The sequence below is a fragment of the Rhinolophus ferrumequinum genome, chromosome 10 (genome assembly GCF_004115265.2).
Source record: "Rhinolophus ferrumequinum isolate MPI-CBG mRhiFer1 chromosome 10, mRhiFer1_v1.p, whole genome shotgun sequence".
NCBI lineage: Eukaryota > Metazoa > Chordata > Mammalia > Chiroptera > Rhinolophidae > Rhinolophus > Rhinolophus ferrumequinum.
The window spans coordinates 91099607-91124205 of NC_046293.1; the positions used below are offsets into that span (position 1 = coordinate 91099607).

At 42.0% G+C, this 24599-nt stretch overlaps 1 protein-coding gene across 1 annotated transcript; it reads right to left on the reverse strand.

Moving 5' to 3' along the window:
• Window positions 1–763: 763 nt before the first annotated feature.
• ATP6V1E1 (ATPase H+ transporting V1 subunit E1) lies at window positions 764–23232 on the reverse strand. The gene is made up of 9 exons (XM_033117713.1): window positions 23060–23232; window positions 18572–18637; window positions 16616–16725; window positions 16143–16209; window positions 8341–8430; window positions 7624–7692; window positions 5237–5331; window positions 2766–2853; window positions 764–1325 (listed from the first exon to the last, which is right to left on the reverse strand). The coding sequence occupies exons 1-9, from the start codon at window positions 23090–23092 to the stop codon at window positions 1263–1265; spliced, it is 681 nt and encodes a 226-aa protein (XP_032973604.1). The 5' UTR covers window positions 23093–23232; the 3' UTR covers window positions 764–1262.
• Between the last annotated feature and the right edge of the window lie 1367 nt (window positions 23233–24599).

Genomic DNA, 24599 nt, shown 5'->3' on the forward strand with positions numbered 1-24599 from the left:
CGGCCTGTGGGGTCTCTGGTCCCGCTCCCCACGTAAGAACGCAGGACATGGTGAGGCCAAAAAGGAACACCCACGCAGCCATAGGTAGGGGAGTCACACCACTATAGTCTCACTGGAGGCTGGGCCAGAGACACAGGAAGCAGGATCCACACGATCTGCAACCCGCCGTGCTAACTGCAATCCGCGCTTGCCAGCTCAGCCACCATCTTCTTGCCAGCCCCCATCTGCTGCCAGCATAGCCACGGCAGTTATATTAGTAGCCAATGGCTCACTGGTTACAGCTGACGGCCAACTAGCCACAGCTGATGGCCATCCAATCACAGTTGATGGCCATTTACTACCTGAGTGAGCCCCTTTCCACGTGAGGCCGAGAGCCTGGAAACTGCACTCCGGGCTCTGTCCCCACACATAGCAAAAAAGACCCTTAAGTTTCGTTTCTTTTCTGACTCTGCCACAGCTAGTAAAACTACTTCCTCAATAAAGCTGTTGAACCCTCTAGAGGGCGGGAATACTGAACACTGCATGTGTGGTGCTTGTGAAGACCATAGGGGCTGGAAGGCACACTTGTGGGCGAGAGCCTGGTGAAAGGAGCAGGAAGTGCCAGAGGACACAGGGAGGCTTACTGGTTTCCGGGACTGACACCTGTCCACCAGCAGATGCTGTAGGCACTTGGAAAACGGCGTCTTTTCTAGAGATCCCAGTAAGAGCTTCACCCCCTCAAACCACACGCTTACAGTGCCTTGCATAATAAATTACAACGGAATTCATATTACCATTTGTTTTAATAAATACAGCATCATGGCTTAGATTTTCAATCACATTTACAGATAAGGAACACTTATCGGCCCGAACAGGTAACAGAAGCTACTACGGCTGGAAGGAATGCGTGCCCCACATGCACCGGAAGCTTGAAGAGCAGAGACTTAAGGGCAGAGAAACATACACATCACCCTCTGAGCTAGAAACCTGAACCACAGGGAGCAGAAGACGCGGTGAAGTCCATGCAACCATCACCTGATTCCTCCCCTTCATGCTGCAAAACAACTGAGAGTTGTTCCTTAGATAAGAGAGGGTAGGTTTATCCTACCCAGTAAAACTTTGTCCTGTTGTCAACAACTAAGCTAAGGGCGGTAGCTACAGAAGGGTATCCACTGATAAATGCAGACTGTTAGAACAGCAGAGAGGAAGCTACACAGAAAATCCTGTCTCCAAGTAACAGAAACGTCCCCGACACAGCAGTACAGGAGCTCCGCATCCAAGGCTCAGTCCAAAAACTTCCTGTTGGCATTTGCACCAAACAAGGCTCCCCGTACTTCTGGCATCATCTGTGAAGAGAGAGGATTTTTAATAAATGAGCGTTGTCAGTTAGAACTTGGGAAGAACTGCACATCCTAAACACAGGCAGCAGGTCATTAACCCCACCGGGCTGGGAAGGGAACCACAAAGCCGAGTGCGCCCCGTGCGTCCTCCACAGCCACTCAGCGGAAGCCGTGGTGAGAAACTCAACTGATGGCAAGTTTGGGGTTAAGACTGACTGCTTAAAAGGGACAAAGAAAAACAATTAAAAACTAAAGTCCTCACCATCTAAGGCCTCCAGCATAGTGGGAGGTGGGGAGAAGAGCCCATTCCCAGGGAGAGCTCATCAGCATATTCTGGATCGCCTACGTTCTTTCTTTCATCCAATATTTACTGAGTGCCTACTATGTGCCAAGCAGAAAAGTTATAACGCAAGTTTGTGCTGAGGTACTCGTTGTGGCAATTGAAAAATCCTTAGGATTTAACCTCAAACTTCTAAGGCCACGCTGTGGTTGCTGTGCATTTGAAATGTGGCTGGTGCTACTGAAGAACTGAATTTTCCATTTTACTTGATTTTAATTAATTCAAATATCCATTTGTAGGTAGGGGCTACTTTACTGGGCCACACAGCTCTGTGGTTTAAGTTACAGCCGACGACAATCCACGTCCAGGTGCTTTAGCTTTCAGACAGGTAGCAGTACATGAAGGCACCGTCTATGTGGAAAGACTAAGGCCTAGTCCCCAGGCAGCTCTGAGAATAATTTAGGGGGTTTTTACCCAAAAGTCTCTCCACTTTTGTTTTAATGAAAGAGGTGCTGAGTTCTGAATCTCTTTTGAATCCTACTCCACACGTTTAAGGGATAATGCTCCCCATGGACTGCTTTTGACCCCTTTGTACAAACAACCTTGACTGTACTCCAATTTATGAGGTAGAGAGGATTTAAGGGGTGGAGGGTATAATGCCAAGGAGAGGATGTGGCCACCTAATGATCCTTTTGTTGCTAAATTTGACATATCATTAAAAAAAAAAAGAGGGAGGGAGCAGCAGACGCTACTGGCAGATGCGCAGCACTTTGAAACAACCGAATTCTCCTGCCTCCTCTCAAGTTTATCGGTGTGACCGTGGGAACGTCGGAAGCACCGGCAGCCCTATGGTAATTTCTTCAAATAAATATGGACTTTAGTTTCCATCATTCTTGCTGGAGAAAGAACTTCAACAGCATCTCCACACGCAGTAAATGTGCACATTAAAATCCTAGATAAACAAAACCCTTGTTCTCACCCCAAATCCTCCCTCATGTAAATGGTGTCACCTCAGTAAAGGCCACTAAATGCCTAATCCCCATTCAAGAAAATGTCAAAACATGTGGAAAGAGAGCAACAAATCCCAAATACTAGTGAGTGGACGTGTGTTCGCTGTATCATTTCAAAGTAATAAACCAACTAATGAGAAGTATTCCCATACTCACCTGCTGGGCTATGAGATCCAGCCGGCTTTCTAGGGTATTGGAAACCTTTATTTTACGATCCCCATTATAGATCTCAACTCCACCAGCTCTGCAAAGAACAGAGGAAATAACAATTTTTATAGATTTGAGGCAAACACACATGGCACTTTATTCCCTTAAAGGAAAGCCGTTTTGGTGTGTGGAGTGTCTAAATACTACAAAGGGCCAATAAACATAAGCAACAAGCTTGAAGTTAATTCAGAAGCTTCTTAGGATTTAAGGCGTGGACGATGATAACTGTCGTTTACCAAGTGACTGCTATGTGCCACCTTGATTTTCTGTTATAGCACCAAATGTAATTCTGTCCACTCCCCGCAACAAAATGAGAAGGGGAGGACGTAGTCCCAGTGAGCAAATGTAGGGTCCTCAGCTGAACGCTGCTTCGAGGCCCAATCCTGCTACATGCCAGGGCTGCTGATAAGGCAACATTGTGTATCAGAAAAGGTACCACTGCAACCGTGTGAGGTTCCTGCCAGAAGTCCTGCTCTAGCCATGCCTCCCTGCCATCATTCCTGTCCTGTTTCTCCACTCAGAGGCATAAGGCAAGCAGGCCAAAGCCTATTACAGGGGACCTCGGGGAACGGAATTCTTCTGCTACATCGTAGTTTCATTTGATCAAATATTTCTTGAAATAAGCAGTCTGAGACAAAAGTTGGGTATTTTGCAAATTTTCTGTGGAAAATTGTAATGGACTACGACCTTAATATTGTCTTACCTCCTCCTCCTTCCCCATTTCTGCATTTCATTTATCTTTGGTTTCCCTAAACAGACTCTCTGGCTCCTAAGGGCATGGTTGGTTCTTTGCTGAAATCCGGACCCCACTGTCTGGAAGACAGTTCTTTGTCTCCGCTGGGGAGTGAGGGAGGAAAGGCCTCCAGTAAACGAGAAGAGAACGTCTCCCTCATGCCAGGCACTCGCGGAACACAAAACCCAGGGCGTTCCAGGAGCCCGCCTTCCCAGGAACCCCACAGGAGTCTTGGTAGCCTCACTATTTTACAAACAAGACAGGCTTAAAGAGGTTGAATAAAATGATGAATTTATTGAATAAAACGACAATATTTAAAAGTCCACTTGAAATCTGCACTGAAATAAGCCCACAGCCCCTCATGTGTAATCTGGAAATTCAAAAAGTTCTGAAAACAAAAGGATTTAATTCATGTGACACCAAAGCCTGCACTGACCTCCAGTCACCTGGCAGCACACAAGTAACAAACCTACGCTTACATATTTATCTCTCAGAGTGTGACTATCCCTATGTTCCCATTGGAAATATTAGCGCATTTAATTATGGGGATGACACCTCGGACCCTGTTGGGGATATTACGTAACTGTGGTAAATGTACTAACTTTTCTAAACACCGAAATGCACAACATTTGGCCCCAAAGGTTTCAGAACAGTGGTCTTGACTGAAGCCTATTATTTACCAGAGCCTGAACCAAGTATTTTCCACCCTGTCTGCTTCATCTCCACAACAGTGATTACTGGACAGGACAGTAACTGGGTACTGAGCCCCAGGAAAGTACCAGCTACTGTGTTAAGTGCTGTGTAGACATTAACTCATTTAGGCTCCCAAGAGTTCCAATAACAATAACACCTATTATTATTATTGTTGGGATAATAGATGTTATTATCCCAATTTACAGATGAGAAAATCAAGGCTCAGTGAGATTAAATAACTAGTCTATGACTACCTAGCTAGTATAGGGCAGAGAGAAGAATCAGACCTAAATCCAACAGTTACAGTCAAGCATTTGTCACTCGCTTACAAACCTCCTCAGTTTATAAAGCATTTTCACCTGTATGCTATTCCCATCTCTTTTCCTCACTTTATAAAACAAAAATCAAGATCTCCGATCTCATGTTACAAATGATGGATTTAGGCAACAGGTCTGACAGCTCTAAGTCTGGTGCTTTCAGCTCAGTTCCTGCGTCCCCGGGTCTGCAGTGCTGGTCGGTGGTGCGCCTAGACAGACAGGTGGTGGAGAGACAACCTGCCTCCACCCTTGTCAGGAGTCCCCACTGGATGAGGTTACTAGGGATGCTGAAGAAATGTTCTGTCATTTCCTCAGTCAGCAGAAGTACCACTGCTGTTCGCGGTTCTGTATCCAAGGAACCTAGCTCTCAGTGACCCGTGACTACGCGTCTTTTTGATAACTATTAACGGTAGAGATACTACTCCTTAGCACGTGATATGGACGTGTGAGGTCGGGTACAGGACCGGCGCTGCTACTCTGCAGGCTGAGCTGAGACCCTGAGAAGCTCGACTTTAGAGTATGTGACCTGGCTAACAGAGGACCCACAGAGCACTGCAGGCGGAGCACAGCCACACGCTTTCCGGGAGCAAAGAGGGGCACCTGGAGAAAACTCACTTTGCAAAAGGCCCACCAGGAGAGAAAGCCAGGTGTCAAAAGCAGAAATGCTCCTTACTTACATTTCCTCAGGCAGGTAGGCCTCCTGATCAATTTGGACGTCAACATCTTTTTTGGTGGCGATTTTGTACATAGGGATTGCTTTTTGCACTGCAGCCTGGAAAAACAGAAAATAATCATGGGCTTTAGCAGAAACTAGGAGGCAGGTATTCAAAAAAATCAACAAACCAGGCAAGGAAGGATACTCCTATTTATTTCAAGTAAGAGAATAGCTGCATCGCTGGTGGGAATGTACAACGGTGCAGCGGCTGTGGAAAAGAGTGTGGTGATTCCTCAAACAGTTAAACACAGAGTTACTGTCTGAGCCAACAATTTCACATCTGGGTGCATCCAAGTAAGTAAAAGCAGAGGCTCGACAGATACCTGCACACCATGTTCATAGCAGCATTATTCACAGTAGCCAAGAGGTGGAAGCAACCCAATGTCTTTTGACGGATGAATGATAAACAAAATGTGGTGCATCTATACAATGGAATATTATTCAGCCTTAAAAAGGAAGGGAATTTTGACACGTGCTACAACAACACAGATGAACCCTGAGGACATTATGCTACGCACACTAAGCCAGTCACAAAAAGACAAATACTGTGTGATTCCACTTATATAAGGGACCCAGAGCAGTCAGAGACAGAAAGTAGCGTGGAACTGTGAGGTGCTGGGTGTGGGGGTTTGGGGGCGGGGGGGATCTGTGTCTGATGGGGACACAGAGTTTCAATTCAGGAAGATGAGAAAGTTCTGGAGATGGGTGGTGGTGCTGGTGGCACAACAATGCGAATGTACTTAAAGCAACTGCACATTTAAAATGGTTAACTTTATGCACATTTTACCAATTTTAAGAAGAAATGAGCTCACTGGGAAAAAAGCAGATGGAAGTGAGTTTTTAACTGCTATACGGCACTTAATGTAATAAAGCACAATTAGTGGAAAGTCCTACACTGCATCCCCAAAAATAAGACCTGGCCGGACAATAAGCTCTAATGCGTCTTTTGGAGCAAAAATTAATATTAAGACCTATAAGACTATATTATATTAATTACATTATATTATATTATATAAGACAGGGTCTTAAATTAATTTTTGCTCTAAGAGATGCATTAGAGCTGATTGTCCGGCTAGGTCTTATTTCCGGGGAAACACGGTATCTTTGAACAATATTGTGTACACCCTGGAACAAATGTAAAAAACATTTTCTTAAAGGAGCTTTACTATTTTTCTGACTATATTACTAGTTGAACAGATTTATATGCATATATTCAACTCTCCCTGCTCCTCAAACCTTACACAGCAGCACTCTGCAGAGTTAATCAGTCTCGCTCTCCACTGGATGCCACACTTGGTTTCAAGGAGAAACCTGCTTGACATGTAGCCATACGGTCGTGTCATCCAGAAGAGGCCAGCTGGCAGCGTGGACCTGACTCCACAGCAGGATTATCATGCTGGTGAATTCTCTCTATGTCTAGCTCTCTGTTGCTCAGGTTTGTAAATGAGGCTGTCAGCACAAACGTGGATCCACATTCCTGACACGGTTTATAAACCGGAACACAACTTACTAACGTATCGTGCAGATTAAGGGGAATGAACACCTAAGTAACCCAGCTGGCACGTTTTCCTTCCTAGGAGACAAGTTATTTGGGGAGACAAATTATAATAAGAATAGAAATATATTATGTATTGCAAATGTATTAATTTATAAGAAATGTGATTGCCAAGGGACTAAGCACTCACATCCTTGCCAGAAAGCAAGCTACATGGAGGAATTTTAATCTGAAGAACAACTCGATGCCACAGAACCAAGCTAGGCGTCCATTCTGTGACTTGAGGCTGCCAGCCTCAGGCTCCTTCAGTCCAGAGCGCCCACCTGCTACTGCAACCTGTATGTACCTGCCACGGGGCCAGCTCCACAACAGGGCACCTTCTGCCTCGGCCAGATCATGGAGGGAGGGGGCACCTCAATATTCGCCCTGGGACAACAGCTATGTCCTCACTGCCGACCCCCCTGTGCTGGTCCCTGGTACCCACGCTCTGTCTCCAGGTGCAGAGTATATGAGGTTAGAGCCACACTTGCTGGCCTGAGAGCAGCTGCCTCACTGAGATGGTCTTGCCTATCTTTGCTCCAGTTCCGTAGGTGTTGCCTCGGTTGTCGTATTTGCAGACGATTAGGGTTTTACAAAGTATCCAGAAAGGGAGGAGGCTACTAGCTCCTGGCTTCTTTAAGAAAAGAAGTTAGAGGCTGAGGTCACTTAAATGATGATGTACAATGTGTTAACACTCCTCTAATTCCTGTGGTGAGCTGTCACCTATTAGAGCACACGTTTCAACCCTAACTTCAGCTTTTAAATAAATACATAAATAAATAGAGAGAGAGAGATTTCTTCTCTCAGCTCTTTACCTTTACCAGAGGGAAATCCTGTTTCCGGCAACGGACAATCATCCGTGGCTCCAACAACTGGTACAAACCCTACATGACATAATCAGATGCAATTAGTCGGAAATGCAAACTACAAAAGAAAGCGACGGCAAAATGGAATGTTTTCATGATTCTTCCATCTAGTTTGGAAAAAATATCCCCTTATAAATTCCGCCAAGACAGCATATATGAGAACATGGAGACAAGATCTTGGTATCACAGATCAGATAACTACACCCCGTGTTCTGGTGGTAGAAATAAAATTGACATGAGAGTCTTATCTTACATCAACTAATTGAGGATACTACTAATTAGCATAAGTAAAACAAGGATTCATAGCTGGGCAGGAAAGAGTTAAAATGTATACAGCCTTTGGTCTGAACCCAAATATCTAAAGCAAGTATTCTGATGGTGAAATCAAACTAAGGAAGCTAATTTAAAGCTTTAAAAGTGAAACCTGAAGGTTGCAAGCGAACATGACCCTTGACTTACAAAGAATGAATAAGACAATGTCAAAGCGCTGTAAGCCTAGAAGTCTCCAACCCCACAGACATGCAGTACATTTCTGTTAGACAAGGAAAAGAGTGAAAGGGAAAAAGCTAACATGAGAAAACAGGAAAAACCGAGCTGGCTTCTAACGTGTGGTCAATGGGCAAGAACTGGAGCGGTAACTGTAGTAGGACTGGCCTACAAGGGTACCTGAAGAACCAGTCCATCCAGCAGCACTTGGTATCTGGTTGTCTCCTTTACCACCTTGCCGAGTCTCTGTTTTGCTTCATTTAGCAGGTCCTACAATGAGTGGAAAAGAAAGCAGTTATCTGTACATCTGGGTAGTCAGTGCAGAACCAACCCATTGTGAGGCTGGGACGGGCTTCTGTTGCTGCTGCACATCTGACTGCTGTTTTCATCCAACACGTTTTCTGAGATCAGGGTAAATGGAAACTATGCCAAGTACCGTGCTACGAGGAAGCAGGAAGCACCACTGTGGCCCCCAGGGAAATCATATCTAGCAGAATGGTCCTGATTATCAGTCAGGTCAGAAACCTACACAACTAATACGGAAAGATTTATGATACAGACTTGAAAAGCAAGCTATTAAGACAGTTATACAAGATGATTCCATGTGCTTTATTAAAAAAGAACAGATAATGTCTGGATAAAGATCACAGTACCAATAATGAGTTATCTGCAAATCCTCCGTTTACCTCAGGGAGGCTGAATTATCAATGATTTTAATATTCTTTATGTTAATTTGAAAGGTAAATTATGATCAATAATGTTACAAACCACTAATATCCTAGTGACACTCTTTGATTCTAAATTTAAACAACTTTCTGGTTATAATCTCGCTCCCTGTGCAGCTTTTCCAAGGAGGTATGTGTTACTTACTATAGTTGGCATGTCAGCTTATGTATTAGTATTTTATCAGTTTGCAACGGCATTTTCTGTCCATGTGAACCTAACTGTCTCTAAGGAGTCTGAAAATATAGGATTCCAGTGCTGGGAAGCAGGAAACCAAAAGCTGGCTCTCATGTCAACATCAAAGTCATGTCTACCTGGGGCTTCTCTGGCCTGGAGAGTCAACAGGCCTCCCTCCAGGGGTCTCTAGTGCACCTCTCCTTAAACCACAGCCTCAGAAATCTCTACTTCAAGATCAATCAATTTAAATGTGAGTTTTTCATTTCCCTTAAAAAAAAAAAAATACACACTTGCATTATCCTAGTCATTTTACCTAGCTTATCTAATTCTAAATAAGCTTCAGGTATATGTTGGTATAAAATGGGAACATTTTATAGGAAATGGAAGGTTCAAAGGGGTTAAAAAATTTGCCCACCAAACAGAAATTCAAACCTCCAAGGGATTTCAAAGCTCTTGCACCTGCTGTGCACCTGGGCGGGCAGGGAAGGAGAAGAAATTGAGAAAAGTAACTAAAAGACTATGCAACTGAGACCAAACTTGGTAGCAAAACAATTCGACTATTTCCTTTTCATTTTTTACCCACTTCTGTATTTTTCACCTTCCTTCTTCTATCTTTTGTCGTTTCCTTTTCTATCCAACTGCTTGACAACTTGCCTTCCTTTCATAATTTCTTATTCTATGGATAAAGCTAGAAATGTTTTAAAATAGCAACATCCATTTAGAGCACAGGTGTGTTTTTCTGTACGTATAACCGTGCTTGTTCTTTCATCCCCTCTCTATGCGCTTACTTACTGTGGTTTGCTAAACTGAAAACTACTGGATGGCAAGAAGTCAGACTGCAAAGGGCTAAGAAACAAGTGTCTCTAGAATTAAAATTACCTAGGTGTTTATTTCCACAAAACTCTCATACATTAGACAAAGTAAAGCTCTGGCTGTCTCCGGAATTCAAATTGCCCGCTCCAGAACGCCGGACTTTACACCTGTTCCAGAGAGATCGAACAGCGAGCGTTCCCAAAGCTCAGCTTCCTAAGAGGCCGTACACGCTGCCTTCAGTCCCTCACTGCACACTCCCGCTCCCACTCTCAGGCCACTCCAGTCTGGCTTTCTGTCCTCATCAATCCAATGGAATCACACAGGCAAACGTCGGAAAGGACACCCTGACGTCCAATCCGAAAATCACTGTGCCCTTTGCTTGTACTGATTTCTTGAAGCATTAGATGCTACATGAAATTACCATTTTGTTCTTTGAGTTTTTTGTTCCCTTGGCTTCTCCTTATTCTCCCAGAACAAAACTGCTTTCCCCCCAGGTTTACTTAGAAATCTCTTTATTTCTTGCACGTTACATTTGATGCCTCTCAATTTGTTTACTTGCCCCTCTTCCCTTCTAATTCTACACACTCATAACGTTGGCGACCATGTCCGAAGCCAGAGCCCCACCTGGAAGTATGTGCAGTCCACATGTGTCCCAACCTCTCTCCCAAGCCCAACTCCAAGGCTTAGCAGCAGCCCTCGCCGGCCCCTCATCCTCTAGCTCTAACCTGCACCTATCCAGCTGCAGAGCCCTATAACCCTGCAGTCAGTCCTGAGCCCTGCTTTCCACTCACTCACCACAACCTGCAGGTCACCAAGCCCGACACTCTTCTCTTTGTAGTATCTCTGGGATGAGGCTCCTGCCTTTTCTTCATCGTTTTGCTGCTGCTGTGGTTTAGGCCTTTTTACTTCTAGACTTGAAAGTTCAGCCATACCTTGGAGCATCTGAGACCTTGCTCCCCAGCATATGTCATCAGTTTAGCTCAAATAAACTCTTACAAATGTTGAAAAACACACCAAGTTAAGCCATAACCTCCTGGTTATGTGGTCCCCACTGTCACCACTTCTCTTTCTCTAACACAAATTTAAACCTAGAGGACTTTTTGGTGCCGTTCCCAGGCCACCTTACTCTGAGCCGCTTTTTAAAATGCTGATTCTTGACAACAAACGAAAAGTCTCTGGAAATGAGGCTGAGAGTCTGTACTTTAATCAGTTCCCCCAGGTGATTTTTATGCCCATGAAAGTTTGAGAACTCGCCAAGGATAAATTCCTTACACTTCAGCAGGCATTCCAGGCTCTCTCTCTTTTTCTTTAACTCTCTTTCAAAGGTGGCACTTTTTCCCTTCCAGGCTCTTTTAATTGAACACGAATGTCTCTCAGGCCTCACCTCCTACCACTCCCCACTCTACCAAGCTACTTCCATTTCCTGCATGTACTGCCAAATGAAGGCCTGTTTTTTATTCATGTTGCTCTCTCCGTCCCATCTCCTAGCTGCTCACTAATTTTTTAAGGTCATGCTCAAAAGGTTGTACAGGCACACCTCGTTTTATCATGTTGCAGTATTTATAAACTTAAGGCAAAACTCTTCACCAGCAAAAAGATTACAACTCGCTTTATTGAGATACTCGCTTTAAAGCAGTGGTTGGGAAGCGAACCCACAGTTATGTCCGAGACCTGCTTGTACACACACTCTCTAGTCTGGACCCCATTAGACTGCAGACCTGTACAGAGCTCAGCAAGCACGAGACAAGCATAAGTACACTCTGAAGTACAAACCGCTTACTGCCTCAAGGGAACCCACCTCAATTCTGAAATGAAAACAGAGGAATGAAAACTAAAAGATCAAATTAGTATTTAACACAGACAATTTTGTGATGATTTCAGAGGTAAGCAGACTCTGGCTACTCTGGGGTCTATTAAATTTGGGAAAGGTATATGGTATGACACAGAACTGCCTATTTGTGTTTCAAAGTTATAAAATGTAATCCTTTTCCTCTAGCCCACCTCTGGAAGAAAATGATGGATAACAGTATTTTGAAAAACTATCCAAAAAAAAAAAAACCACACACACACACACACAAAAAGCATGAATAACAACAACAAAAAAGAACTATCCAAAGTTGAATCTTTTCCAATTATAAAAGTAAAACATGTTCATTCCGTACAACTGCACTTTTTTTTTTCTTCCAAAGTCACAAAGTCAATGTTTATGATGGCCCACAGTCCTGCCAAAGTTTTACTGGGCTACCTATTATTTATGCATGACTAAGTAAACAGAAGATTACACACAGTGTCACGTGCTAAGATAGTGAAGTCCAAATGAGTTGGTGGCCCATAAAAGGAGTGTCTAGCACAGACTCAGGAGGCAGGAATTTCGGCTCACAACTGCACTTTCTATATCCTCTCCCTCAAAAACCTGAAAATCATTCTGTATGACGAGAGATGTTACTAAAAAGTAAAACAATTGTGTGACTATTCTGAAGAGAGGGGAAAAACGTTGAGAAGCACTGGTATTGAACAAGTAAAAAATATAGAAAAAAAGAAAAACACACACCCAGATTTTTGTTATATTTTTAGAAAAACACAATTCATACTCAACCTACTAGGATGTTAAATTCATGAAGGCAGGAATTGATTTTACTTTCTCTCTAGTACTTAGTCACGCTTGCCACTTAGTAAGCATTCAGGTACCGTGTTTCCCCAAAAACAAGACCTAGCTGGACCATCAGCTCTAATTTGTCTTTTGGAGCAAAATATTTTAATATAAGACTGGGTCTTGATATGATATAATATGATATGATGTGATACCTGGTCTTATATTAAAATAAGACCAGGTATAATACAATATAATATAAATACTGGGTCTTATATTAATTTTTGCTCCAAAAGACACATTAGAACTGATGGTCCGGCTAGGTCTTATTTTTGGGGAAACACAGTATTTGATAAATGAATGATTAGAATTTTCTTATCCATGACACCTAAATTTCCTTCCTTGGAGGGAGCCACACTAGTAATTCTTTATATATTTAAAAGGATTTAAAGCAGTTTCCAAAAACATATTCAACAAAAAATTTAAATTAATTTTTTAAAAGTTAGAAAAAATTACTAACAAAATATAAAAAAAATAGATGAAAAATATCAGGTGAAAGAAAGAATAAAAATAAAAAACCATTAAAAGTGAAGTCTAATCTACTAAACCGCTGGGTTATTTACATCTGGCTACAAAACCTAAGCATGCCACCAGACAGTGCGCCAGCAGAAAACGTCATCAAAAGTCCTTTCCACTTGGGGCCGGCCCGGTGGCTCAGGAAGTTAGAGCTCCATGCTCCTAACTCCGAAGGCTGCCGGTTCGATTCCCACATGGGCCAGTGGGCTCTCAACCACAAGGTTGCCAGTTCGATTCCTCGAGTCCCGCAAGGGATGGTGGGCTCCGCCCCCTGCAACTAAGATTGAACACGGCACCTTGAACTGAGCTGCCTCCCGGATGGCTCAGTTGGTTGGAGCGCATCCTCTCAACCACAAGGTTGGCGGTTCGACTCCTGCAAGGGATGGTGGGCTGTGCCCCCTGCAGCTCGCAACAGCAACTGGACCTGGAGCTGAGCTGCGCCCTCCACAACTAAGACTGAAAGGACAACAACTTGAAGCTGAACGGCACCCTCCACAACTAAGATTGAAAGGACAACAACTTGACTTGGAAAACAGGCCTGGAAGTACACACTGTTCCCCAATAAAGTCCTGTTCCCCTTCCCCAATAAAATCTTAAAAAAAAAAAAAAAAAAAAAGTCCTTTCCAGTTTTAATATCACTGCTCTTCAAAAAGGCAGCATAGGGCGGGTGGGTGGCTCAGTTTAAGATTAGAGCGTGAGCTCTGGGCAACAGGGTTGCCGTTCGATTCCCACATGGGCCAGTGGGCTGCGCCCTCTGCATCTAGAATGAAGACAACGAGCTGCCACTGAGCTCCCGGGTGGCTGGATGGCTCAGTTGGTTAGAGCGCGAGCTCTCAACCACAAGGTTGCCGGTTTGACTCCCTCAAGGGATGGTGGGCTATGCCCCCTGCAACTAAGATTAAGCAACGGCAACTGGACATGGAGCTGATAGGTCCTGGGAAAAACACACTGTTCCCCAATAAAGTCCTGTCCCCTTACCCAATAAAATCTTGAAAAAAAAAAAAAAAGCAGCATAACTGGTTAAGATGATGACATTTAACAGTATGTTATAACCCTTGGTACTCAAATTTAGGAATGCTGCTGAGACATTTAAACTATATGCCTATAAACTCCTGAATTGTATAAATAATGGCATATACACAAGTAGCTGTCACAGTTGTCATTTTTGAATCTCGGCATAAATATCAAAGCAGCAATTTTTGGTCAAGGGGCTTTCTCGGCATTGGCACCAACAAGCTGGGAGACTATTTTAACTATCCAGGCCTATTATGAGATGGAACAGTTACCACTGGAGGAGAAGGGTATACTTAAAGATGGGATACTTAAAGACTGTATGCCATGTTAAGCTAGAGGGTTTAAGTGCGTTCTCATTTGATCCTCATAAGAAACCTCTGAATCAAGTATCATAATTAATATACTAACGAGGAAATTGAGGGTCAAAAATGAAATTAACATGGCAGAGCTAAAATTTAAACTGAAAGCTGACCGTCTTAAACTCAAGTTTTTCCACAAAAAACTACATTCCCTATGCTCATAATATTACTCTAAGAGCAGCTTATATGAGGTCAATCAATTCAGGTTGCTAAAAGAATCTGAACCCCCTGGAAGGAAATTACTGAAGTTCAGCATTTTCGTGAAGACACTAGGTAACAGTTGTTCTGAGACATTAACATTTTACAGTCAACAGTTCCCCAAAAGCTCTCTAGTCCTTTTGTAGTTTATAGAGAATGAACTATTCACACATGGCAAAATAAATCAGCAACAGATTGTCTATGTTCCCATATTCCTAAAATTTAAAAACACTCAAATTTGAAGTATTAAAAAATAAATTGAAGTATTATGTGTCCTGAATGTAAGTCCCTTACACTTCACATCCTGACAGACATTTCTAGCTGGAGGTTTCTTGGCTCCTCAAATATGTCCAAAAGTGAGCTAGTTACATTTTTCTTAAAACAGCTTGTCCTTCTACCTTCCCATTTTTGTTAATGGAACCACGATTCTTCTAGCCAGGTCTGAAATTCAGTACTAAGCATTGAACTTGGAAAAGGAGTCAATCAGTAGTCAATGTCTGAAACATCTTCCTGTAAAATGTGTCAACACTGACACATGCCAGATTCTTCTAAGAATCGACATCTTAGTTTGTTTCTTTAATCATCTAAGAAAATGGTGTATTTTCCATTTATGCAAGTTTTACATTTTCAGTTTTATAATTTTTTCATATGGGTCTTATTCATTTACATTCCCAATAATTTAATAATTTTTGTAGCTATTATAAAAAGATCTTTTTATTTTACTTGCTAACAGTTATTGTTGGCATATAGGAAAAAAAAAGCTATTAATTTCTGTATGTTCTCTTTGTAGCCAGTCACCATTTGAACTAGTTAGTAGTTCTTATTGTTTTTTGGATATTGTATTTTCTCAGTCGATGATCATATCTGCAAGACTGGTAATTGTTTCTTGCTTTCCAATATTTACATAATTCTTATTTCTCCATTTTGTAAGGAATCCAGGGCCTCTGCAGTAACAATGAATACCAGTGGAAGCAGCAGGCATCCTTTAGTTCCTGAATATAATTCAAATACCCCTAGGCTTGCTCGTCTAAGTGGAATGTTTCTGCAGGTTTCTGCCTTCTTCCTAGGATGATGAGGGTCTTCTTGTGTCTCACCGTTTCCCTGTTAAATTCAGCCTACACAATTATACATGAACCTTATTTGTGATAATCCCCATGCAATATCATAAAAATTTCAGTGGTTTCCTATTGAAAATAGGCAAAGCTCTTTGGCCTACACTCATGGCCCCTGTACCAGCGCCAACCCACCTTTCTGGCCTCCTTAATGCCTATCACCCTTATAGAGTCCACCGGTGATGTGCTCATACGACCCAGCAGTCTATGAGCTGTTAGATCACAGGGTTCTTGAGATAAAGCAAGTATCTTATTCATTTTCGTATTTGTTATAATACCCAGCACGATGATTTCCTGACCAAATGTTCTCTCTCTAAAAATCATTCAACTTCTTAATTAGCTAATGTTAACTAGTGAATTCTCTATAATAGGAAAATAAACATTTTATGATTTTGTAACTAATAGGGGCTAATTACTCACCGTAATAAGGTCATCTCTCGCTCTGAGGACTTTGAGCCTTGCTTGATTCATCAAATTGGACATCTGACTGCAAAAGGTATGAAAAAATAGTATCAGTACAGCATAGAAAACAAGAACTGTAGAGAAAGAAATATATTGCTTCCTATGTATGTAAAAATACTTCTTTGTACATACCACAAAGAGAACGCCACTAAAATATTTAGTAGTTTCTACCAACTTACTTTCAAAGGTAAGAAAATATTTATTAAGTGCTTACCAAGTGCTATGAAATATACCAGTTACCTAATTTAATCTTTCCATGATCCTGTGAGGCTTCCGTATTCACAAACGAGGAGAGAGAAGCAACTTCCCCAAAGTCAGATCCACTTATGACCCGAACCTGTGTCTGCTCCATTCCAAAGCACCTGCTCTGTCTTCTTGTCCCAGTGACTTTGTAAAGCTTCCTTAGTATAAAACTGTAAGGACCTACTTACATTTTCTTCTGTTGCTCTATCTGCTTTTCTTTCTTCTCATAGTACTCCATAATCTTCAGTCTCTGGGTTTGCACAAGACGACCTTTCTCAATGTTGAACTCTTCTTCTGCCTACCAGGGAATTAATTAATTCATGACACCAGATTTTGACAGTTTTATTTTAAGCAGCTAATCACCACAGGTACTTGAATATAATCACCTTATTTCATATCTAAAACAGGAAATTTATTATGATTCATCCTCAAAGATTACTTAAAATTTATTCAAAAGGACATAATCAGGTAGAATATTCTGTATATGAAAAAAATTATTATATATTCTAAATTTAATCCACTTGCTTACTAGAAGGTTAATGTAAAGAACACAGAATTGGGAGTTTAGAAAATCTGGGTACTTCCTAAAGAACTTCTGTGTATATAAACAATGCGTAACTGGAAATATCTGTAATTTCTAAATGCTCACTATCACCTTTGTGATGACAGCTTTCATTTATACCTTATATACTTCTACACTATTGTGTTTCGCAACAATGCAAATTAATAAAAAAGCAAAATACTAAACCCTCCCCTAATCAACTATCACAATTGGACAGAGATGCTAAATGTCTGAAAGCTAGATTCCATGAGAAAATTAACCCATCCATTACTGTTCTGTTTTTTGTTTTTGATTTCTATTCTTTTTTCTTTTTCATATAATGTTTTAACATTTCAGTTTGGAAAATTTTAGATTTACAGAAAAGTTGCACAAATATTACAAACTGTACCTTCACCCAATTTCCCCATTTTTAAACATCTTACATGCATGATTTATCAAAACTAAGAAATTAACACTGACACATTACAATTAACCATACATTATTCAGCTTGCCTTGTTGCTACCTAATGTCTTTTTCTGTTCCAAAATATCCAGGATACATTTTATTTGGTCATTGTGTCTCCTTTTATCTCCTCTGATATCTGACGGTTTCTTCAGTCTATCCTGTTTTTCATGACCTTGACAGTTTTGAAGAGTACTGATATTTTGTAGAATGTCCCTTAATTTGGGTTTGTCAGATGTTTTTTTTTTTTTCCTTAGTAACTAGGCCAGTGTTACGGGTTCTGGAGAACAATACCAGAGGTGAAGTGTGCTCACCCTGTCTGAGTTCGGGGTAACCTGCTGAATTACCCACATCGCTGGTGACACTGTCTTGGAGCATTTGGTTAAGTCAGCTTCCCACTGGGAAGTTACTATTCTTGTCTTTTCCATACTTTATAGTTGGTTACTAAGTTCAGCCCACACTCGGGTGAGGACGATGGTTGGGGGGAGGATTGAAGCTGCAAGTTCTTGATGAGGAAAGTTATCTACATCAATTATTTGGAATTCTCCTCTAAGGAAGATGTGTCTCTTCTCCCTCCATCCATTTTTTTTTTTTCCAGGACTTTATTTGGGAACAGTGTGTACTTCCAGGACTTTTTTTTTTCCCCAAGTCAAGTTGTTGTCCTTTCAATCTTAGTTGTGGAGGGTGCCATTCAGCTTCAAGTTGTTGTCCTTTCAGTCTTAGTTGTGGAGGGCGCAGCTCAGCTCCAGGTTCAGTTGCTGTTGCTAGTTGCAGGGGGCACAGCCCACCATCCCTTGTGGGACTCAAGGAGTTGAACTGACAACCTTGTGGTTGAGAGCCCACTGGCCCATGTGGGAATCGAACCAGCAGCTTTCAGAGTTAGGAGCATGGAGCTCCAACCCCCTGAGCCACTGGGCCAGCCCCCATCCATTATGTTTTTATTCCTACCATAAAATTTTAGGACACTTACTGACAATCAGAATGTTTAGAAAGAAAAATTTATTTTTAATGTTAAAGACAAGAGATATTCTTATTAGTCCTATGCAATGTATTGTTAAACAATTTTACTAATTACTATGTAGCAAAGCAAAACAATATGAAACTTTGAGGACTTCTTAAACCTAGAAAATTGAATCTTACTTTTGCATCTATTTCTTCTGCTTTTTCATTGGCTTCTTGTTCAATAAAAGCCATCATATGCTTAATCTATAAGGGAAAAAAAGATTATTAATCATATGCTTAATCTTTATAAGGGAAAAAAAGATTATTTTATTTTTAAATATAACAAGAGAAGAAATTATCTTGTCTGATTCATTCAACAATCAACCATTTATTGAATGTATATTACGTGCCAGTCAGTGTGTACAAGGATAAATTAGCTTCTGTCCTCGGGGAACTTACAATTTGGAATTTGCTCTAGCAAATGGACCATGAGTAAATAGGACATTATCCTACTCTCAAGGTTTTCCAGTACTTGGGGACTATGGGAAAGGGAGGACTGAATATATATCCCCCTCCACTTCATACTCCCATCAGCCAGCTCTTCTGTCTTCTCCATCCCTAATAAAATATTATCAAAGAGCTACCGATATTTACTTTGAACTTTCTTACCTCCTACTTCCCACACACTTCAATCTGACGTCTACCCCTTCCACTCCACCGAGATTACTCTCATGACACGACAACAGTCTCCTTGCCCTTAAATCTTGGCCTTTCTTACTTGATCTTTCAACATCTCTTGATAAGTTGACCACCCTCCTTTCTTAAAGAAGCCCTTCCCTTTGCTTCCATGACTTCCTTGTTCTCCTTCGCAAGTCTCCTTTGGGACCATACTTTTCTTTCTCTGCCTCCCAGACAGCATTTTTGGATACCCTTATTTAGTAACCTAAATTCAACACATTAAATAATGAACTGCGTGCTAATCACTCCTACCCACCTCCTACTTTGACCTGTCTTGAGGGTTAGCCCCAACACCCAACTCACACTCTTCCTTGTATCTTAGTCGTCACACGCAATCACTCCCCCAGCCCTATCAGCTCTCTCCTAATAGTTCTTTGATTTGTACACCTCTCCATCTTCAGCCACAACTCTCATCCTTGCTATGATGTTTCAGCTGAATTACTTCAACAGCTCCCAAATTTGCGCCCTTGCCCTCTCAATCTTGTTACCTCTAATCAACATTCAACCAGGAAGATCCTTTTAAAATGCCTCTCATTATGCATCACACTCCCCACTCCTAGGATAAAGTGCAGACTTTAGAAGGTACAGAACCTGGTCACAGCTTACCTTTCCAGTACCATTTGAAACAACCTTCACCCCTGGCCACTCTTCAGACTCTTAGCTCCTGTCACACAGTAGTCCCCACTTATCTGCAGTTTCTTTTTACCCAGTTTCAGTTACTCGTGGTCCAAAATTATTCAATGGGAAATTTCAGAAATAATTCATCAGTTTTAAATTGTGCGCAGTAATGAAATCTCACGCTGTCACGCTCCATCCCGCCCAGGACGTGAATTATCCCTTTGTCCAGGGTATCCACGCAGTTAGTCACTTAGTAGTGGTCTTGGTCATCACTGTCACAGGATCGCATTGTTTGTGGTCACGTGATCCCTCTTTTACTTAATAACAGCCCCAAAGCACAATAGTAGTGATGCTGACATTCAGATATGCCAAAGAGAAGCCGTATAGTGCTTCCTTTATAAGTGAAAAGGTGAAAGTTATTGACTTAGTAAGGCATTTTATCATCTCACACATCACAAGGGTGAGTACAGTACAAGATGTTTTGAGAGACCACATTCACTCACTTTTATGACAGCATACTGTTATAATTGTTCTACTTTATTAATGTTAATCTCTTGCTGTGCCTAATTTATAAATTAAACTTTATCAGAGGTATGTACGTATAAAAAAACATATATAGGATTCAGTACCATCAGCAGTTTCAGGCATACACTGGGGTTGTCAGAACATATCCCCTGAGGATAAGGGTGACTGCTGTTTACTGAAATTTACTTCAGTTTTTCAGTGCCTTGAGTTCACCATTCTCTTTCAACTTCCAAGATTTCAAACATGCTATTCCTTTGCACTAGCAACAACCTTCCTCCTCCTCCTCACCTAGTTAACTTCTCAAGCCTCAGCTAGCGTAACCGTCATCTCCTTTGGAAAATCTTTCCTGAGCTTCCCACCTGTATGCATCTAGGGCACTCTGTACTTCCTGTACTTGAACACATATTCATAATTGCTTATTTACTTTCCCTATCCTCAACTAAACTATAAGGCTAGGAACTTGTTTTAGATCTGACTACAATCGGAGAATAAGTCCACCAAAGTCTTCTGAAAGGAGCTTGAGGTGACTGATCCAATTTATACTCGTAAAGGAGTACTGTCTCCAGGAGCAGATGGAAAATATACACAAGTGAATATACAAGCAACACAGCTAATCAAATTCAATGGTAGTTTCATTTCATATGGGGCTCTACCTGAAAAAAAATTTTAATTAAAAAAAAGCAGCTGATTAAAAAAATGTAGGTAGGACCTCTAGGTTATTAATTCATTTTACTAATTCTCTCACTTAAAGTCTGGAATTTTAAAAGTAGTTTAACTAAATACAGTAATCAAAACAGGTGTTTATAAATACCACAAGGCACATTTGGCCTCTACGGGTGAAGCCTGATTCAAGCCTGCATTATCTGCCTTATCACTCAAGGTTGGACTGTCTGCTACCAGATCTGACAGCCTAGAGCAAATGGTACTAATTTTAACACAGGTCCGAGAAGCCTGTTTACAGTCAACATGCTCATATTCTGTCTTTAAGAGTTCCAAACAAGAGAAACAGTCAACCCCTTAAGGACATTTAACTCCACCCCGAAAGAAGAAAAATCTGGCCTTTAAAAAATACTTTTCTTCTTCCTGCTAACCCAGTAATTTAAGTTTTTTGGAGTCAGGAAGATTCCTTTGAAAATCTGATGAAATAAATGACCATACTCCCCTACAAAAATGCAAATATATACAAGTATTTTAATACAATGGGGAAGAAGTCAGGAAATCTAGGATTTATTAAGTACCTACTATGTGCTTAGCACTTTGCCTATTCACAGCTGAAAACACACTGCCCTCCAGGAGCTCAAGGTAGTGTGTACAGACAGGGGTGCAAACAACAGGTAAGATTTCTTCATTCTTTCAGTTTTACAGAAAGAAAAAACGGTTTTGGTCTAGATTACAAGGAAATGCACTGTTTTACCTTTACAATGCATTGTCTGGAGAAGCCTTAGTGTTCAATACATGATAACAAGGGGGGAGGATAAAGGAACAAGAGAACTGGTACTAATGATTGGACAGACTACTAGAGTCTGGAGGGCATCGTACTTTCCCACTGCATCACATTTTACCTACAGAAAAAATCAGAAGCAGCAGTGATAAATGTTCAAAAAGCCCACTGTTCTGTAAGAACACTGCAAGATTTCTTAAGCTTCTCCATAGATGCTATTTTTGTTACCCATTTTTACTTTGTGATTAGCACAAGAACCACTGAAATGATGAAACACTCCATTCTTCTTAGTGTGTATTATGTTAAAAATAAAATGCCAAGATATTTTCAAGGAAATGGAAATACCCGAGGAAAAAACATTGTATTGCTCATCTAAAAAGATTCATTAAGCCAGTGAGTGAGCTTTAGTCAGAGAATTTTCCTAGTCACTTCAAAAAGTAGACTTAGTTCTCTAAATTATGTAGAAATTAAATTGCAGCCTTAAACTTCCTTCTCTGAAAACCTGATTGGCAACGTAACTACTAAATGCAAGGGCCCTGGTTTCGGAATATCTATTGGCAGGACGAATGAAACCACTTATTCTCATCTTATAGGCATTTCAATGTCACAATATTCTCCTAAGAGATTTTTGCATTATAACATTCCGAATGCCTACAAAATTGAAAGTATGGCTTGTTTTAAAAAACAAAAGTTTCCCAGGACTGATTATACAGTTGCAAAATTGATGATGTCCATTCACAACTTAACAACTCTCCCATAAATCCCCACTCATCCACTTTGCGCCAAACACTGTTAGGTGCTGGGGCTCATAAATGTAAGAAAAAGGGTTCTGCATTTGACAAATATTAATGTACAGACTAGTGGGAGACCAACCATTCAGCTCATTATGATAGAGACTCCTCCAAGATGAAGATTAACAGTTCAAAAAGTGAATGACCTCAAAACACTGGAAGTGGCTCTCTCCCATCAGCATTCTTTCAGCGCACTGTGAACCCTTCCCTCAGGGTTAAAAATCAAGTGATGAGGCTGTTTTCAACCCCGGTTTTCAACGCTCTGCTCTACCAAGCACAGCAAGTACCCAGGGAAAACAGGGACAGCCGTTGCGGGAGCCAAAGGGCCAGCGCGTTCAAGGAGGCGACGCGCAGCCTCGAGCCGAAGTCACAGGAGCTATTGGGCGAATCCCGGGTCAGCAAGGCTCCTTCCTGCAAACAGACCACCAGGACCCGGGGACTCGGGGTAAGGGACCCTCCTCCGGCATCTGGGCTGCCCAAGGCCCGCGGCCTCCCTGAGCTAGGCTCCAGCTCATCACCCCGGGACTGGCGCCGCAGCTTCGCGAGGCCCAACCCCAACCCCACCCTTCTCACCTGCTTTTGCACGTCGGCATCGCTGAGGGCCATGGCGAAAGCGATGCTAGGCGGGTGGGCACCTCGAGTTTAGGATTGAGGAAGACGGTGGAAGGAAGGGGAAAGGAAAAGCCAGCGCAGGATATGCTTTCCTTTGCTTTAATAACCCTAGGTTCCGGTTCCTGCCAGGTGACCGCGCAGCCCAGACACGTGAGCCTCCTCAGCCAGTGGGAAGAGAGCGGGCCCCGGAAAGTCCCGCCCTGGCCCGCCCTTCCCTGGTTGGGCGCATGCGCCCGCGGCCCGGCCAGAGTCCTTTCAGATCGCAGGTTCCTGACTTCTTCGCGTTGTTTTCCTCCAGTTTTGGTTTGACTCAGTAAAATAGAGGGAAGATCAGGAGTTCTGATCAGGTTTTTCCAAGTTTACAACCCTTGCAGTTTTTTTTTTTAATTTAAGTATTTACTTAATACAAAACCAGAATTTAGTATTTTATTTTCCTGGTCTTAATGGAAGCTCAACAATAATTTATTAAGAGACTTTATTCTCAGATGTTTTAGATTTACAGAAAAATTAAGCAGATAGAGCAGAGAGTTTTCATATACCTTTCTCCCCCTCACGGTTTCCCGTTATTTTTTATTTTTTTTATAGTGAAAAATTTTATATTTAGAATTAGCCAGTGGGACTCAGTTTAGATGATCCCAACTTTGTTGGCAACATCCAAAGCATCAGAGGTGCTTGTCGAATATATGCCTTCTCTCCATCAGGCCTGATCAGGGTGTTGACCTTGGCCACGTCAATGTCATTGAGCTCCTTCACAGCCTGTTTGATCCAGTGCTTGCTGGCCTTGACATCACAGTGAACACAAGTGTATTGTCTTCTATCTTCTTCATGGCTGACTGGGTCGTTAAGGGGAATTAGATTATGGCATGGTGGTCAGACTTGTTTCTCCTAGAGCCCCTCTTCCCAGGATATCTGGGCTGCCTTCGGAGCTGCAGTGTCTTGGGCCCTCATAAGATGGGTGACATGCAGATCTTTTTTTGTTGCTGTGTATGCCTTTCAGCACTCATTTCTTTGCTCTTAGAGCCTTGGTTTTGGCTTTGGCTTTGGGAGGGGCGGGGGCTTCCTTCTTGGCTTTCCCCCCGCCATCTGAGTGAAATGCAGTTTCCTCTGTTACTAACATATTAGTGATGCATTTGTTACAGTTAATTAACCAATATTGATGTATTAACTAATTTCCATATGTGGGGACAGAGTCCCAGAGAGCAGTTTCCAGGCTCTTGGCCTCCGGTGGGGAGGTGCTGGCTCAGGTAGTGAATGACCATCGATTGTGATTGGTTGGCCATCAGCTGTAACTTAGCCAATTGGCTACTGATGTAACTGTGGGGATGCGTTGATTGGTTGGTTGGCAGGCAGAGAAGTGAATGGCGGACTGTGGATCATGTGGCTACTACTGCGTGTGTCTCCACTGGTGGCCAGAGAGACTATAGTGGTTATGACTCCCCTACCTATGGCGTGGTGGGTGTTCCTTTTTGGCCTAGCCATATCCTGCGTTCTTATGTGGGGA